General features: G+C 43.9%; 3 protein-coding genes across 9 annotated transcripts in view; 2 read left to right on the top strand and 1 right to left on the bottom strand.

Annotated features, from left to right (window-relative positions):
- LOC129820090 (ATP-binding cassette sub-family F member 1-like) overlaps window positions 1-1,023 on the top strand; it is a 33,265-nt gene extending 32,242 nt beyond the window's left edge. For both annotated transcript variants that reach the window (XM_055876931.1, XM_055876930.1), the window contains one exon: window positions 210-1,023. In XM_055876931.1, coding sequence (XP_055732906.1) covers window positions 210-376 — 167 coding nt within the window. In that variant the 3' untranslated portion in view covers window positions 377-1,023. The remainder of the gene's footprint in view (window positions 1-209) is intronic.
- mrps18b (mitochondrial ribosomal protein S18B) lies at window positions 1,009-3,589 on the bottom strand. 2 transcript variants are annotated; one of them, XM_055876938.1, is made up of 7 exons: window positions 3,253-3,589; window positions 2,800-2,953; window positions 2,524-2,621; window positions 2,265-2,333; window positions 2,092-2,158; window positions 1,779-1,838; window positions 1,009-1,541 (listed from the first exon to the last, which is right to left on the bottom strand). In XM_055876938.1, the coding sequence occupies exons 1-7, from the start codon at window positions 3,331-3,333 to the stop codon at window positions 1,345-1,347; spliced, it is 726 nt and encodes a 241-aa protein (XP_055732913.1). In that variant the 5' UTR covers window positions 3,334-3,589; the 3' UTR covers window positions 1,009-1,344. The 2 variants fall into 2 exon arrangements, with proteins under 2 accessions (XP_055732913.1, XP_055732914.1); XM_055876939.1 differs by having other exon boundaries at window positions 2,800-2,926.
- Window positions 3,590-3,847: 258 nt separating this feature from the next.
- On the top strand, window positions 3,848-17,540 carry LOC129820091 (serine/threonine-protein phosphatase 1 regulatory subunit 10-like). 5 transcript variants are annotated; one of them, XM_055876937.1, is made up of 16 exons: window positions 3,848-4,375; window positions 8,476-8,584; window positions 8,773-8,859; window positions 9,088-9,275; window positions 9,515-9,598; window positions 9,918-10,058; window positions 10,306-10,414; window positions 10,727-10,830; window positions 12,115-12,236; window positions 12,345-12,663; window positions 13,041-13,287; window positions 13,535-13,610; window positions 13,863-14,108; window positions 14,323-14,452; window positions 14,610-14,993; window positions 15,231-17,540. In XM_055876937.1, the coding sequence occupies exons 2-16, from the start codon at window positions 8,478-8,480 to the stop codon at window positions 15,392-15,394; spliced, it is 2,508 nt and encodes an 835-aa protein (XP_055732912.1). In that variant the 5' UTR covers window positions 3,848-4,375; window positions 8,476-8,477; the 3' UTR covers window positions 15,395-17,540. The 5 variants fall into 5 exon arrangements, with proteins under 5 accessions (XP_055732912.1, XP_055732910.1, XP_055732911.1 ...); XM_055876935.1 differs by having other exon boundaries at window positions 12,345-12,684; XM_055876936.1 differs by having other exon boundaries at window positions 10,727-10,851.
- The last annotated feature ends 490 nt before the right edge of the window (window positions 17,541-18,030 follow it).

Genomic DNA, 18,030 nt, shown 5'->3' with positions numbered 1-18,030 from the left:
GTTATGAGGCTGTTAATGTTTATTTTTGTTAATGTAGGATCAGAAAGTAGCCTCTGAAATTGGTGTAGTGATGGCATAAATAAAATGGCGATAAACATCAAACACATAATTTGCATGCTGCTGATAGTGCCCTTTGGTAGACTCTTCTGACATCAGTGTTTCTCATATCTTATGGTTATATCCTCTTCCCTGCTGTTGTCCCATCGTAGCGGTGATCATTGTGAGTCACGATGCCCGGCTGATCACTGAGACAGCCTGTCAGCTGTGGGTGGTGGAGGACCGGTCCGTCAACCAGATAGACGGAGACTTTGAGGACTACAAACGGGAGGTCCTGGAATCACTGGGGGAGACCCTGGTCCACAAGGTCAAGGAGTGACCTACCTACAGCAGAACCAGGGCTCTATTCCCTAATATAGTGCATTACTTTTGACCAGAGCACTATGGGCCCTGGTCAGATAGTACTGCGCTATGTAGGGAATAGGGTGCCATTTTGAACAGACCCCAGGAGGAAATACAAATGTAATGCAATATCACCCACTGCTGATGCTGGCAATGTCATTAGCTCAGTGCTGGGGTGCATCTTCATAGTCTAAAGTGGCTTCCTTTCCTTGTCTCCTCGATCATTCTCAACTTAGGACAGGTGAAGGCAACGAAGCCATGTTGGATTGTTAAGACACACCCCTGGTGTACTGCAGTATCCTCTCAGCCTATGAGATACATTTTCAGAACTACAAATCGCCCCCTTATACGTAGATCTGAAAAGATAGGATCCAGAAGTGTCTTGGGCAAGGGGGTGATTTGGAATTTGACTGAACAAATAGGCATGTCTCACCCATGTAACATGGGGCGATGGGACAGGAAGAAAGCAATATGCTGAAGTACTTACAATAGAGGAAATGGCAAAACATTACCACTGGCTCCATACATGTAGAAACAGAGGTCTTAACTGGGAATAAACATACCTGTATTATGAAGTATTTCCTACAGACAAAAAGGCAATGAAATAAATGATTTTGCATCTTACATGTTTTTATTGTACCACTTGCTCTTTAAATACAAAACCATGGATATGAGATTAGACAGATTACTCGTGGATGGTGCATGTACTGTAACTGAGCTGAAATTGTAGCCTGGGAGGAGAAGGGGCTGGAATTAATCTGTGACGTGTTTTAGCATATTGTTTGCGTAAAACTAGAAATGTGAAAGGCAATTTAGCTTAAGGTCCAAAAACACTGTCTTAACAATCTGAATATTTTGACACTTATCCAGAAACACCAAATTAAATCCTCAAACTTCCACCATAATTCCTCTGATACACCCTCATCAATTTCAGGTAGGTCTTGTCTATTTCAAATATGCCTTATAGGTCTTCTTGACTTTAGCCACTTCAGTCTCGTCTGGCTGTATGGTGTGGTACCACCGGTACCAAGGATCACCAGGGGTAATGGTGGGGGGAGGAGGGGTTGAGCCCACTGCGTCATGGCAGTTGGAGTAGTCCTCTCCTGAGAAGTCAACATGAGGAACCTGGAAGGGTAGAAGCCCTGGAAAAAATATGGACAATGTACTGTAGAGAACTACATTTCTGTTTTGGTAGCCTTGTTGAAGCACTGGGCTGGTCACAAAAACATCGGAACTAGAAGCACAAGCATTTCGCTACACTCGCATTAACATCTGGTAACCATGTGACAAATAAAATTGTGACAAATAAAATTGTCACAAATGCGATTCTCCATTATTGCTCTAGCATTCTGCTCCTTAGTCACAGAAGCTGAACTTACCATGGTCTCTTGCAGTGCCAATCGCCTGATTGAGCTGCTTTTGCTGTTTCTGACACACTCCTGGATAAAAATGTAGACGGAGATAATATAAAATGTGGCACTTTGGTTACCTGAAACCTTGCAAAAGGTTGGTTACTTTATGGAGAAGTGTTTTAAAAATCACAAACACCTATTGGCAGCCTCAGTTTCACATGTCAACTGTGTTAGTCAATCAAATAACTTATTTTGATGAAACCAGCAAGCATTTAGATAACACCTGCTCAATTCAGCATGGATGATGTATACATATTAGGTCAAATTGAACATATCTTACCTGTCCGTGTGGAGTCATAGACAATGCCTGTATTTGGACTGATGAACTGTTGCAGTAGCTTCACATTCTACAGGAAGACAATGGGCCGGCCATTGATTAACAAACAAAATTGAATAGCCTGTTAAGTCAACCAATCAAATGTAATTGTGTGTTCCATGAGTGAGAGACCAGACCTGATAGTGGATGATGACATTGGAGTCTCGACAGATTGGACAGGGGTTCCCACATATCTTGTCTCCTCTCTGAAAACAAAACAGAAAGTGTTGAGGTTGCAGTCACATCTGTTTAGAGGAGAAAATAATATGGAGTTAGAGCAGACAGCATCATGGAAGACATCCTGTGATCATCTGAACTCCCCAAAGCCTGGGCAATAGCTCGGAGAACTGTCACAAGTCTCGGTCAAGGTTACAGAACCAGCTCTGTTATACATACAATGCAAGTCTTGCGTGTCTTCTGAGGAGGAATCCCTCCTTTGTGGTTCCTCCTGTAGTCAGACCACACTGGACTGGTTCCATAGAGCGCTATGTACTCTAGAAATAGGAGAGTTGGATGGTAACCAAGTCAATGGTCACATATGGATGGATTAACAGAAATGAATTACACTATTCCTGGACTACTTGCATGGAGAGTCTCCATTGAGCATACTTAGTCTGAGTATGCAGAACCATCCCTTAAAGAGTGTGTAGAGTAGACATTCAAGGTCTATACCTTCGCTCTCCAGGTAGTCCCATGGTCTGTCCTTGTAGCGGGCAAGCGCCTCCCCGGCATCACTGGGGATCTCAGGTGAGGCTGCAGTGCAGAGAGAGAGGCTGGACTGTACACCTGGAAACACAGCCTGGGTCCAAAGCCTGACAGGTAAACTCTTTGGAAGATAGAAACCAAACAAATACTGTGACTGTCAAGTATGAAACTCGCAGATACAGTGTACTGTACACAAGACAATACTGCTAATAATTTTGCAGACTGGTTCTGTGAAACATGACTGGGGTTGTATTGGATGATGCACAGGTATGTTTCTAGCTAGCTAGCTCTAGAATTTAATTAGCTGTAGTTCGGTCACTGTTTCGTGATCTGACTAACTGTGTAACGTATTTGTAGGTGTGCAGCAGAAGTCCTAGCTTTTGCTTACCTGACACACTATAGAAAAAAATTGTGAAGTACCTTATTCTGCCGAATATTCTGTAAAAGCAAAGGGGTCACACGGCATAAAATTCTTCCGATGCTTCGTATGGATGCTGCCATTTTGCCTTTCACAGCTGAGGGTTGAAAGTTTACAGGTGAAAGGTGAAGTAGCTCATTATTTATTTGTGTGCATGACCAAAGAAACTCATTTTGGACTTCAAGTAATCTATTTTATGATTTTTACTTCATTATTAATTTCGTCATTTGAAATGTAAGGGCAAGGTTTTGATAGTGTCCGCGGGTGTGGCAGACAACGTGGTCGAGTGCGTCGCAGCCATTTTGTACAAATATTACAATCGAATTTATACCCAAATGTGATATTATAACTAAGTACAAGTAACATATTTTGTGAGTTATCACTGATAGTGATTCAAATTTGTTCTGACAAGCAACAATAGACTTGAGACGTGAAAGAAATTGAAATGAGAATGTACAAAACGTGTGCAACGCCCTCTTTCTGTCCTTGATGGACAATGAAGGTCGTTCTACAACAGCGCGTGGCCAAAAACTCCATTTTGTTACCATGAAAACCCGAGAAAGCGCATGCTCGACACGCGTATGACGTCAAAAACGTCACAGGGTATAAATACCAAGTCCCTCCCTTTCTAGTTCATTCCTGGATTTGTTCTGAGGTGAGTAACGTCTAAAGAAACAGTGCTATTTTCAACAAAAAAACTACTGCGCAATTATTCATTTTGACCATAATCCATCATAAGAAACCTCTTCCAAGATTCAGGTTTGTATGAACACAGAGAAAATAAGTGAATGTATCTTAAATGTGTTTTTCGTTTTGTGTGCTCTTTTTCAGGTCTTTTGTCTCTGAAGAGTGACCGTCGAGGACTTTGAACATCCTAATTCAAAAATCTATTTTTTTACTTCAAGTAATGGACATTTGATTACTATTTTTGCCTCCAGTTTGTTCCAGAAGGAAAAGCTAGTTTTAGCTGCCACAACCCCGCCCATAAAACCAGTTTTTCCAGCCATAAGATTGTTAACGTTAAAACATGACGGTTAACGATTTAAAACTGATGTAACAAGATATCTGTTGCTGTAAAGCACAATATAATATAGTTACCCGAGACGCTGAGGAGAGGTATTTATAGTAAGTGTTGATTTTCAAACCAATCTGAACCTAACGTTAAAAACATTAAATGAGAAATCGTTTAGTCGCAGCTAGATTTAGTCTAGGTCCGCTAGCTGGTCTCCGTACGGGGCTAGCAAGTTACTTGTAGCGAAAGCTAACGCGTTAGTTTATGAGCTCACACAGGAAAGTGCGGAGTGGAAACGCTCCGTTTCTTTGTGTGTGAGACGGATCAACATAAACTGTATAAAAAAATGTTTAATTTAAGCATAAGCAATCTATTCATAAAGATTGCCGTGGGTTAAGGGGATATTTTTCTCTGCTAAATTGATGAGAGATCCTTGGAATTTACACCTACCGCAATCTATACATAAAGATTGAGGATTACGGATTTCACTGGAAAAATTGGTCATTTGTGGTTATTTTGTACGCATGACATTGTATCGTCGATATCGTTAGACCAGGAAATTTCCCCAGGTGTCCGATATTTATACGGCAATCTGAGGATAAAGATTGCAGGATGTAAATGCTCATTCGAAATGTACAAGGCAGACTGGTTTCGTTGGAAGTACATCAGGTCGTTGTAGTTTTGTCTTTTCAGAACACTCGAGGCAATAATGTGTGTTTTTCTGGAGCGACAGGAGTCGACTTCCCTGAATAGCGGAACGAGTTTCGTCTCGATGTAGCCGTTTTCGCCACCTTTTAGTTATTTTGTATAGCTAGTGAATGATCCTCCGGCGCTGCTAATGTGATAGTAGGCTAACTGTTGTGGCGGATGTAGCTGGCATACATTGTTCTTTATGTTCTCGAGACTGGCAGCTACGAAGCAGTTAACAAAAGAGGGCAGGGCCTAGATGTATTTTCGGTGGATCACGGGTTAGTTCCGTCCTAACGTCACCCTAACCAGAACTGGTCATTGAACAGGATATTTATTCTAGTGCTAGGGTAGGGCGTCCAATGCAATGACCGATGCAGAGTTTGTCTTAAAAGAGCTGCCGGCTGCGTGATATATAACAATCATGAACATTGTGTGGATGAATGAAAGGCATATACAAATTCATTAAGTTTATTATCTACAGGCTGTTCTTTACCAATTTATTTTATCTTTTACCCCATAGAACAAAAGTTTTTATTTAATGGTGATTGTCAACCATGGATAAGGACATTATTATGTAAACAAAAAATCACTGGTGTAGGCAGGGCTTTGAGCTATTGTGACAGAAGTATTTGTTACATTCTAGCTAAATGATAACAGGTGTTACTGTTTTCAACTGCATTGCTATATATTTCAGTAAATACACCAAAGCCATTTTATGTGTGTATGAACATTTAATTTACTTGACATCTATTCCCCCATTGAATTGTTCTTTACTAAGCTCATCTCTTCCCAATAACTTCTTTCTATTGACTTTGTGCGTGTGTAACAGTTGTGACATTTTCAGGGGTTGTGTGTTATGTCCCGTGTTGTGGAGTTCTGAGACTATATAAAACTTCTACTACAACAGTTAAACGGGTAAGACAACTGATTTCCTCACATGACATTTCAATATGAAATACTTGGATATTATCCATGTAATACTTGGATACAGTAATTCAAAGTATATGATAATGAACATAGTCAAATCATATTATAATGAGCTTTAAAATATTAACATATACGCATTCAGTTATGCATTGAACAATGAGGGGGGGGGGGGGCATGTTGATAGCCTCAGTCCCGCCCCTACTCTAAAATGTTATTATGATTTACGCATAGACTGATAGTTGAGCAAAAATTCAAGTAATATTTTGCAGCAATGGCTTGATATTTTAGTGGAGATTATATTGCGTTTTATACGTAGAGGATTCACTGGATCCCAAGCTGATCTCAGTCTAGTAGTGTTCCCTATATGGAACTGTAATGTAATGATGTCAGTAGCACAGGTTAACTCCTGTTATCTGTTATTTTAACTACCCACTTGTACTAAAGCCAATCTGCTCAGTTTAAGCATACATTTCAAATATATACATTTACATTTTTTATTTAACTAGGCAAGTCAGTTGAGAACAAATTCTTATTTACAATAACGACCTAGGAACAGTGGGTTAACTGCCTTGTTCAGTGGCAGAACAACCGATGTTTACCGTGTCAGCTCTGGGATTTGATCTAGCAACCTTTCGGTTACTGGCCCAACGCTCTAACCACTAGCCTACCTGCCACCCCAGTAGGTATATTAATAGCTAACTTAAATGACTAGTGAATTTATGATTTGTTAAAATATATATATATTTTAGAAATGTGTGAATTTATTTTGACAACAGTATAGACGTGGGGGGGGGGTCATTGATGATGCTTCAGATCAAATATTCCCTTTATTCTAATGTTAATCATAGGCAATTAACATACTGGTTCCACGCTAGTCCTGTAAACTTTAGGGGATGTATGTGTGAGATCAATCACTTACAATACCAATACAAATAACTTTAATATTGCTTTAAAATAATAATTTATACTTACAAGCAAAAAGCTAAATATGTTCCTTTTAGCTAACTGAAATTAATAGTACAGTGCATTTGTCACAGAATAGGCTTTTTCTGTGTTCTATTCAACCAACTGTACTCCTTGGGTTCCTGTGCCACCTGAGACTACTGGTAAAGTGACTGCACCCTTCTCTGTCAGTGAAGGAGCTGGTCAGTCATTCCAACCACCAGTTTAGTGCATCGCCTGCCTCAAACTGAATACTGGTAGGCTTTCAGTTTGAGGGCCTTCTCTGTCTGTGTGTGTGTGCCTCAGTGTTTAGCTACCAGTATGTGTCTGTTATTAGTAGAGGGGGAAGCTACCCAAAGTATTATTCACCCACACTTAACAAACATGTAGACTGTAACATCCTCTTCCGTTACCAGGACAGCATCAGTAAAGTATCCTAGCTTCCATAGCTCTCATCGCCTTTGACCTTTCTATAAAAACATTTCTATAAAATAATGTAGGGAATTCAATAGATTCCTCAATGGGATTATTTTTCAGAGAATAGAACAGTACAGTGCAAGTATGTGTTTTACAAGTTTGCTGCTCAGACCAACAACTACCTTCCTCTCCACTGTAGTTTGTAGGCCTACTGGTTGTCATATTCAAGCCTAATCACTCATCTGTTTTTATTTGCACTTACCATGAACTTTTTTTAGATTGTACATATTGTTAAGGCAATCGTGAATGTAAGGTTTTGTTAACTTGTTTGTAATGTTTTATTAATCTGTTGAATAAAGCAGTTACTTGAATATATTGCTGCCCTTGGGGGAAGTCCTCATGAACCTATTCTAAACTACAGCCCAACCTGTCATTTTCTAATATAATGTGTTGTGTTGAACTGACTCCTTGCCTATTTCCTCCCGCTCGCTCTCTCACAGTGTTCTATTGAATTACTGACACAGAAAATGAACTAGCAGCATGACCTATAGGCAATCTTTGTATTAGGCTATACCCAGCTGTCTTAGAGGAAGCCTTACAGCAGCTCCTGAGAACCGAGACAGTAGGCTCCATCTGTCCTCCCTCGGCTATAAGGATAATCCACACTACTGACAGATCCTGCCCTCGAGAGAAATAAATGCAAATATTTGAAGTATGAGGCAATAGATCAGTCAGTGAGTCATGGTGTTCACTGCAGTATGGAATTTGGAATGCGAAAGCAGCACTGAGGCTGAACAGTAGATTTGGAGGGGTTAGCTGGGAATGTCACTACCCCCCTTGTTTTGACAGATTTCAGTGTGACTGAAGATCTAGCAATGTGGGTGATTTGACGTGGGCCCCTGCAGTGTTGCTCTCGGCTTTGTGGATAGCAGGAAACTGCGGCCTGTTTTCAGTCGTGTGGTAGAGAGGCGTTTGGAAAGGTCTTGTGGTTTAGTACCTATGTTGAATTATCTGTAAGCCGTTGCTTTGTGCAGTATCTAGAGAACAACAGATGGTGTCTGTTCCAAGGAGCTCTCCCAAAACAAAGTGTAATCTGACATGCCTGGAAGAACCATGCAGTGCAAACATCACTTTCGCTGCATATTGAAAGAGATGATAACGATGACTGTTTAGTAAGCTCCAGAGTTGTAAGGCGATCTCCTGTATTTTAAGTGTGTATGTCTGTTCCTCTGAGCAGAGATGGCGGTGGGCCCAGTGGACCCCAGAGAGGTCCTGAAGGGAGTAGAGAACCTTCTGGGGAAAGATGGAGAGCTCCGCAGCCTGGAGGGAGTCACCAAAGTCTTTAGGTAATTAACACACTGCCATTTTAAAAATAATTGATGGTGTGCTTTTGGTCTCATTTAGTTTTTACTGTTAAGTGTTTTTCAAAATTTTTTGCATTATTTTGAGTTGCAAGTGTGGACTGTAATGGTAGCATTGTCAATCTCCTATCTTTTCTGATTGTCAGCTTCCTTCATGGTCTTTTTCTCCACAGTCTCATGAAGGCCTCACACAAGATGGTGAGCAGGTGCATGTACCTGAACATCCTACTACAAACCAAGTCCCACGACATTCTCAACCGGTAAGATCTACTCCCATCTTTTGTTCTTAATTGATCAACCTTATTGGCTTATGGTCTGGCTTGCTTGTTTATTACTTCACTAGGGAGCCTTCTCTGCCACTGTGCTGCATCTTGTTCTTTGGTGGGTTGGGTGTCTATGCCGGGTTACTGTAAAGCACTTTGACAAATAAGTTGTAAAAATTGGCAATTTAAACAGAATTTGATTGACTGTCCCTTCTCTTTGTCCAGGTTTATCCGAGTGGGAGGCTACAAGCTGCTGAATACGTGGCTGACCTACTCCAAGACTAGCACCAACACCCCCCTGTTACAGCTCATCCTGCTGACGCTGCAGAAACTGCCCCTCACTGTAGACCACCTGAAACAGAACAACACTGCCAAACTGGTCAAGCAGCTCAGCAAGACTGGAGAGACTGAGGGTATGTTTTCATACAACTTTCTTATCCCTGCTGGTTCCACCTTCTCTAATACACTGAGCTGACTAATAGACCTCTGTGGGGAAATTATTGAGCATTTTATTTGTAACTCGCTTTCTCACAAACCCAAGGCCAAGACAATGGAGTGCCAGCCATAGTGGTGGTATCTGTGCAGTAGATGTCAATTGTTGAATGGTGGTGTCTGAGGTTGATGTGTAACTAATGGTGTGGCTCCCTCTCAGAGCTGCGGAAGCTGTCTGCTGGGCTGGTGGATGGCTGGATGGCTACCATCCGCTCCCAGAGTGTCTCCGCCACATCTCCTGCAGGTAGCTCTCCCCCTTCCCTTCATGCTCTCCATTCTTCTTTCTTTTCCCCTCTTTCTCTCACATTCACGTTCAACCTCGGACCCTAGTCCTGTGTGGCTCAGTTGATAGTGCATGGTGCCTGCAATACCAAGATTGTGGGTTCGATTCCCTCACGGGACCAGTATGAAAAAAAATACAAAAATGTATGCACTCACTACTGTATGTCACTCTGGATAAGAGCATCTGATAAATGATTAAAATGTAAACATGTCTCTAACTCTCCTCTTCACTGTAATCTCTTTATGTTTACGTAACTCCCCCGTCTCTCTCTTTCTCTCAGATAAGAAGCGGAAGAAGGAGGAGGGGAAAGTGCCAGTCCGAGAGGTGAAGCCAGCTGATGGAGGGAAGGCAGCAGAGGAGGAGAGGAAGAGGGAGAAGCCCAAAGCTCACGCTCCCAGCCATGCTAGGATCCGCTCCATAGGTACACTACGCTTGTCGATCTACACTCACACTCTGTCCTCACAATTTATCACAAAATAGTTTTTCATTTACAGAAGATGATTTTGTGTATAAGGTTATTGTCCTTCAGTAGAAAACAGGCCACAGTAATATGCACATCTGAAAAGTCCTTCTGTTTCTGACTGTGGAGATGAAGCTCCTGCTGTGGCTGAAGTGCTAGATGTAGTACCATGTAATGACCTGACCCTGTCCTGTGTGTTGTCTTCCAGGCCTGGAGATGGATGCTCCCACCCCTGTCCTGGTCAAGAAGCCCCCCGTGGCCCTTCAGCTGGGGGACAAGTACAATATCAAACCAGCCCAAGTCCTCAAGAGACCCAGGTATACTACACAATAACATCCATGCCCACATTGTGTATAGGTGTCACCGTCCTACGGCTTACCAGGCAATAACAGGATAGAAATTGCACCACCACAGAATAACACCACTGCACAGTGCTGCCTCATTGTGGGTTAATCTCGAGTATTGATCAGACCTGTTTTTGGCAGATGTATTTGACATTTGTAATGAATATATTGGAATTATTACTCATTCAAACTCTCATAATAAAAACACAACATTTTCTCATCTCCCTCTACCTGTCTGGGTCCTAAGGAGGAAAACCTAACCCGTGTTTCTCTTGTCTCTACCAGTTTTGGTCCTCTGGACGCTCCCCCTGTGGAGAAGAAGTACAAACCACTCAACACCACTCCTAATCAGACCAAGGAGATCAAGGTGAAGATCATCCCAGCACAACGTAAGTCCTCAACAGAAACAAGTATGTACCCATCTTTTTGACCCGTTCACTTCATTTACTAGATTAGATCCAACCCCTCAACAAGTAGATTAGGCTACATCTGACCCCTCAACAAGTAGATTAGTCTACATCTGACCCCTCAACAAGTAGATTAGGCTACATCTGACCCCTCAACAAGTAGATTAGGCTACACCTAACCCCTCAACAAGTAGATTAGGCTACATCTGACCCCTCAACACGTAGATTAGGCTACATCTGACCCCTCAACAAGTAGATTAGGCTACACCTAACCCCTCAACAAGTAGATTAGGCTACACCTAACTCGTCAACAAGTAGATTAGGCTACACCTAACCCGTCAACAAGTAGATTAGGCTACACCTAACCCGTCAACAAGTAGATTAGGCTACACCTAACCCCTCAACAAGTAGATTAGGCTACACCTAACCCCTCAACAAGTAGATTAGGCTACATCTGACCCCTCAACGAGTAGATTAGACTACACCTGACCCCTCAGCGAGTAGATTAGGCTACACCTGACCCCTCAACGAGTAGATTAGGCTACATCTGACCCCTCAACGAGTAGATTAGGCTACATCTGACCCCTCAGCGAGTAGATTAGGCTACATGTGACCCCTCAGCGAGTAGATTAGGCTACATCTGACCCCTCAGCGAGTAGATTAGGCTACATCTGACCCCTCAACGAGTAGATTAGGCTACATCTGACCCCTCAACGAGTAGATTAGGCTACATCTGACCCCTCAACAAGTAGATTAGGCTACATCTGACCCCTCAGCGAGTAGATTAGGCTACATCTGACCCCTCAGCGAGTAGATATCAGGGTTGAGATCAATTCCTCTTCACTTCAGTAAATTGGCAATTAAATTCCGATTCCAGGTGTCCTCAGTACCTCTCTATGAGAAAATATTTGAATTTAAATGTCAGTTTACTTACTGAATTGAAAAGGAATTGACCTCCTCAACCCTGGTAGATACCCACACACTGTTGTATATGTTCCCCTACACTATATTTATTATGTTTATTACAACGTTTCAACTGGAAGGTCTTCTTTAAACTTGAAACCTTGCAGTAAACTACAAGGGAGCTTACCGTGTCAGAGCATAAACAAACATTTCTGTTTCTTTCACATGCCATGTGTTCTGTGCCCTACCCCTCAGAAAAAAAGTGTGCTGTGCATCGAACACACTTTTAAACCCATCTCCCCCTCAACAGCATTATGTTGACTGTTATTGATGTCACTAAGAGACCCTCCTTTCTCTCTACAGCCCTTGAGGGTACAGGCTTCCTGGATGCCCTAAACTCCGCCCCCGTGCCTGGCATCAAAATTAAGAAGAAGAAAGGGAAGGAAGGTAGAGACCCCAAAGCTGTCTCTCCCACGTCAAACAAGGTAGACAGACATACAACTCCTCTCTCAACCACCTGAATCTATGGAAGGCTGTGCAAATGGAATTGAGTATTCACCCATCTCTCTCTCTCTACCTTCTCCTCCTCTCAGCCGTGTCCGTTCGAGGGTAAACTCCCCTACCTGTCGCCTCAGGGCGGTGCCAAACCCTTGTCCCCAGAGACCCAGACGGCCTCCACCACCCCTCCCCACGAGGTCCCAGTAGACCTGGAGCAGCCTGGGACGCCGGTCCCTGCTGACGACCCCGAGGCCATGGACACGGGCAGCGAGAAGCCCAACGCCCTGGCGGAGCCCCGCGGCGAAGAGGACAGTCAGCTGACCAAGAAGGGCAAGAAGAAGAAGAGCGTGCGCTGGGCCGAGGAAGAGCAGCTCAAAGAGTACTTCTACTTCGACCTGGACGAGACCGAGAGAGGTGAGAGAACAAAAACTAACGGTAACTTCAATTCAATTTTTTTGGTCGGTGTTGTTTGTAATTGCACGTCAAACTGTGGTTGTATATTCAAACTAGGTAGTTGTCAATACAGTAGCTAACTGTACAGTAAAGACATTATCTACTCTTTACTAAGTTCTGTTAAATTAGTCTTTGGACAGGGATGTCATTTTTCCCCCCTGTTTTTTTTGTAATTTATCCTCAAGATAAAATAAATAAATAAATATAAATAAAATGTATCCCCTTTCTCCTGATCACATCCATGTTGGGTGCCATGGCTAACTCTCTCCTCCTTCTCCACCTCTCTCACCTTCCTCCTTGTCCCTCCTTCTTCCTCTTCCCTCTATCCCCCTCTCCAGTCAACGTCAACAAGGTCAAGGACTTTGGCGAGGCGGCGAAGCGCGAGATGATGATGGACCGCCACACGTTTGAGATGGCGAGACGCCTGTCCCACGACTCCATGGAGGAGCGGGTACCCTGGAGCCTCCCGAGGCCCCTGGCCCTCACCGGCCCCCTGGTCAACGCCGGGGCCAACAGCACAGAGAGACTCACACAGAGGGACCGTGAGACTGGCATCCTGCAGGAGATTTTCCTTACCAAGGAGAGGTACGTATTCACACAGAGAGAGAGAGAGAGTGTGTGTGTGTGTGTGTGTGTGTGTGTGTGTGTGTGTGTGTGTGTGTGTGTGTGTGTGTGTGTGTGTGTGTGTGTGTGTGTGTGTGTGTGTGTGTGTGTGTGAGAGAGAGAGCAGTATGGCTTAAAATTATATGGATTTCTATAGCCTAGTGGATTACCAGGTGCTCAAAGTGCCTTGCATTGTATTGGGGAAACTCACCTCCTCTCTCCTCCTCAGTGTTCCTGACAGCCCCCATGAACCTGAGCCTGATGCCTACGAACCCATGCCTCCACGCCTCATACCTTTGGATGAGGTGAGATGTACCCTTTTCTGTCAATCACTTTGGAGCAGTTTGAAAAATGTGTTCAACTCCAATGAATGCACAACCAAATGTTTTGAACATAAAATAAGAAGCATTACAAGTGTTATCAGTTTTGGCTTTTGTTCGAAGAGTTTTGCATCTGAAAAAGCGCCTAAGTGATTGAAAAATAACCTAGAATATATAGAACACACACAATGCTCCAAACAGCCTCTGTGTCCAGTGCACTAACTCCCTCCTCTCCAGGACTCCACCATGATGGACGACAGCTACATGGAGCCCACGGACACGTCGTCCCAGCCTGGCTCTGGCGTGGGCCCCGGGGGGTTGGAGGCCTCCAAGCTGCCCCCCGTCCTCGCCAACCTCATGGGGAACCTGGGGGCCAACAACCTGTTGGGCAGCCTGGGTAACCTAGGCAACATCACCCAGGGCCCGCCTGGGACCCCCGTTGTCCCCTCCGTAAATGTACAGGAGCTACTCACCTCCATCATGGTAAGAGAGAGAGATTCAAAAAATACATGTCAAAACATGAACTAATCCTGTTTTGACATTATGATCGGATGAATGCATTGTGTACTGCAACTGTTTTAAACAACTTCTGGAACCCCTGGAGAAGCCCTGTAACCAGTGGATCTGTGATGTTTATTTTATTCTGTCTTCATGATTTGGTTTAACTTCTCGGTCTTCCTCCCTCTCTCTCCTGTAGGGAGCTAGTGGTGGACAGTCTACTGAGGACCTGATCAAGCAGCCAGACTTCTCTGAAAAGATCAAACAGCTGCTGGGCTCTCTACAGCAGACCCAGAACCAGGGGCCCCCCACCGGACCCCCGCCCGGAGGTACACACACCTTTACAACACACACACAACTTCAGTTCTCTCACACTTATTCAAGCCAACAAACCAAGTATTCTTCCATTTCTTCCTATACTTAACTGTATATGACGGTATGTGTGGTAGAATAATTGTTAACTTAGTATATGTCTTTCCTCCACAGTGAGCCAGGGCCTGTTGGGCCACGGTCCAGGCATGAACAACCTGCCCAACATGAACAACCTCAACATGGGCATGCCCATGAACGGAGTGGGGTACCCTCCTGCAGGCAAGCCCCCGGGCCCTGGAGGACCCCACTACAACCACCCTCCGCCCCCACACAACCACGGACCCCCTGGCTTCAACGCTAACCCCCGTATGATGGGGCCCCCGCCGCCCCAGAGCCACGGAGGAGACAACGGCAACTACTGGGGGGACGACTCGATGAGGGGGGGGCCACACCGGGGGGGACACTACCACCGCGGCGGCCGAGGGAGAGGAGGGGAACAGGTGGGCTTCAGAGGGAGAGGACGTGGAGGACCTAGAGGAGGACACAACAACATGGGAGGTGAGTTGAAAGGGAATGTCCCTTCTAGTAATTCTGTTTCTATGTTAGATACCTATAGGGCCAGTCTGAAACGGCGCCTTGTATCGTCCATGTAGGGCTCCGCCCCACAGTAGTGCAATTAAAGTAAAGACCAAGTTGATTTCTGTTTGCCATCTTGTAGCCTTGATGCAGTCAGTACAGATGTTTGGTTGGCTGGCTAGTTGTGTTCCAACTCTGTTCTTTTCTCTCTCCTCTCAGACATGTCCAAGAGGCCAGTGTGCCGCCATTTCATGATGAAAGGAAACTGCCGTTACGAGAGCAACTGTGCTTTCTACCACCCCGGCGTCAACGGTCCTCCCCTGCCCCCCAACCACCCCGCCCATAACCAGTACAACGACCACGGGCCGCAGCACGGGCACTAGACCACCCAACACACCACTGACACCAATACGTGACAATACCATGTTATCACCACTAGGTGGCAGAACTCTGAATTAATGAGCTGCTGGTTTGGTTTCACCACTGGGACAAAGGGTGCGGAGAGACAGATAGCCCACCAGGCTAGAAAGACATGGTGAAAGACAAGCCAATAGATAGTCAGATATGAGAGACAGACAAGGCCTGCTGCCTTAACAATTGCTCTGCACGGGTCTGGTGATCTCAATGTGATGCTTCTGCAGGTCTGTTGAAGAAGCACTTCTGCTACTGTTCTCCTCCTGTGTGACTGGGACTTTAATATGAGGACTCCCCAGTAGCAGAGGAAGATACTGAATGTACAGGGCAGAATCAGACATGTCTCTACTACTTCCTTTTCTTCTCTCCACACACCAACCTAAGATGTCCACCAAGAAATGCTCAACTTCCTACATCCATTTGTTTGCCCTGCTCGCTTAAAGTCCCTCGATCGGGGATAGAGGACATTGCTTGTACACCAGAATACACACTCACTCATGCCCCGGCTTTGTAAAGTATAGGTACTGCTCTAGCTGTGAGGTGATCATTCATATGTAGATGTTTTATTGTGATCATTTTTAACACTGTTGGTTCAGGTTGATGATGTACAGTAACCACACACTATGACTACTCTGGTTGCTGTCTGTCACTGTCCCATGTAGCCTATCAGCTAGCCCTGTCTTATGCACTAATCTCCTATATATTTATCTGATACTGATTTATCAGCGCTGAGCTAAGAGGTGAGCAATGATCAAGGTAGAAAATCAATAGAAACATCTCCAGGATCTCCCCAGTATTAAGTCAGACTTTAAGTATTGAGTCAGACTTCTTTAAGCTAAATAATCCTTTCATCATTCTGCTCTGTAGTTGTGTAGTGTCATCCCTGCCCTCGGTGTCCCTATTGGCCCACGTTCCTCAGACAGACAGGATCTGTAGCCAACCAATGAGTCTAAGCCTCGCCCTCTCTCCTGAATGAATGTTGCACTGTGTTCAACTGTGGTCACTGGAGTTTTCAAACTGTTGTCAGACGTGGCCAAATGACAATGCTCAGTACACCATTTTAAAACCTATTTACGGCCAAGTGCGCTTAAAGAAAAACATGCCGCTTTTTCTACCGTAGGAATTCAACAGAAAACAAGACAATGAATGTGAAGGTGACCAAATAATAAGAATATTGTTTTATGATATTTGCAAAGTTCCCCATAGGCAAGAGTTATCAGTGAGGAAGTACTTTAAAAAGAAATATTGAGGCCAAATCCAAGTTGTTTTCACCAGGCATCCTGACTAACAGGACCTAACTGTAATGTATAATGTCCCTCCATCCCCACCACACTGCTTGTGCTATGTTCTACTACTATCTAGCTCTAAAAAAGACATTTCCAACATTTCCACTCCAGAACAAATGGATGAAACAGTATTGAGAAGAGAACATTTAACAGAACCGCCCCTAGATGATTGGCCTACGCACTGAACGAACGCTGCCTGCAGGCTCCGTTGGTTTCTACTGGTGGGCGTTCGTGGTCTGCATATCACAGGAAAAAGAACAACAGGGCCAAGTGTTGCTTGATTTGACTGAGCCTTTTAACCAAGAAGGGTACATAACAGTGAATGAGGCTTTTCCTTCCTGAAGTTCAGGAAGCCTCTGATTATATTTCATCAGCTTTATAACATGTACCACTGAGCGTATCTTGTCTTTCATGTGACATCATGATAATGTCCCCTGTATGCCCCGTGACAGAAACACAGTCCCTTATTGGTGTTTCTTCACACACACACAACTGTATTGGCTTCAGTTGGGTGACGTGTGTTCAGTCAGTGTTCAATGTCCAACGGGGTAAAACTATGGAATCATTCTCTGGGTCAACTAATTCAACGTGTTTTCTGTGAAAACAGTGGCCTTCATGTCTCTTGTGGGACTAGAATTATGTCGTGTTTTTGTTTGGATTTATTGTGTGTTTATTTTGATACGATTGAGTTGGATCTCCAAAATCAGGTCCATTTTTTTTGGTTAGAAATGTATGTATCCATGTGTCTGTGAATGCATACACACGTTCATACACATATATACATATTATGAGTATTTTGTACATGTCTTAATAAATGTCCTGAAATGAATATCTGGGTTTCTCTGTGTTATTTTGAGGTATGGATATGTCGTCCATTAACGGTTTTGTTTCAAGTTCTTATCTAACAAGTGTTTCATTATTGAATGGAATTCTTATCTCAGTTTCTTTTGAAGATGACTGCCATTATTTAAATGTTTTAATATTTGGATATCAATGAAGGTTTCAGATAATCAGAAGACCTATAAAGGAACATAAAAAAGTTTAAGGGGAACTTTAAACACATTACACATCCTAATCCAAGCTCCTACGTCCTATGACGATGGTAGTGTACGGAAGATCCGTGTTCCCAGGGCGAGGCTAGCGACAGGTGGCCCAGGTGTCTGACAACTCAATGTGTGATCAGGAGTGGCTTTAACCGTGCCCTCCACTGCAAATATTGACTTGGGGAAAACACACGAAGGAACAACGAGAAGGATAGACGGTGCCTCAGGAGCTAAGGACAGCTCAGCATTCTGAGAGGGAAGTAAGGGAGAGCGGGT

The sequence above is a fragment of the Salvelinus fontinalis genome, chromosome 22 (genome assembly GCF_029448725.1).
Source record: "Salvelinus fontinalis isolate EN_2023a chromosome 22, ASM2944872v1, whole genome shotgun sequence".
Lineage (NCBI taxonomy): Eukaryota > Metazoa > Chordata > Actinopteri > Salmoniformes > Salmonidae > Salvelinus > Salvelinus fontinalis.
The sequence above is the reverse complement of the archived record's forward strand: the minus strand, read 5'-3'. Positions and strand labels throughout refer to the sequence as shown.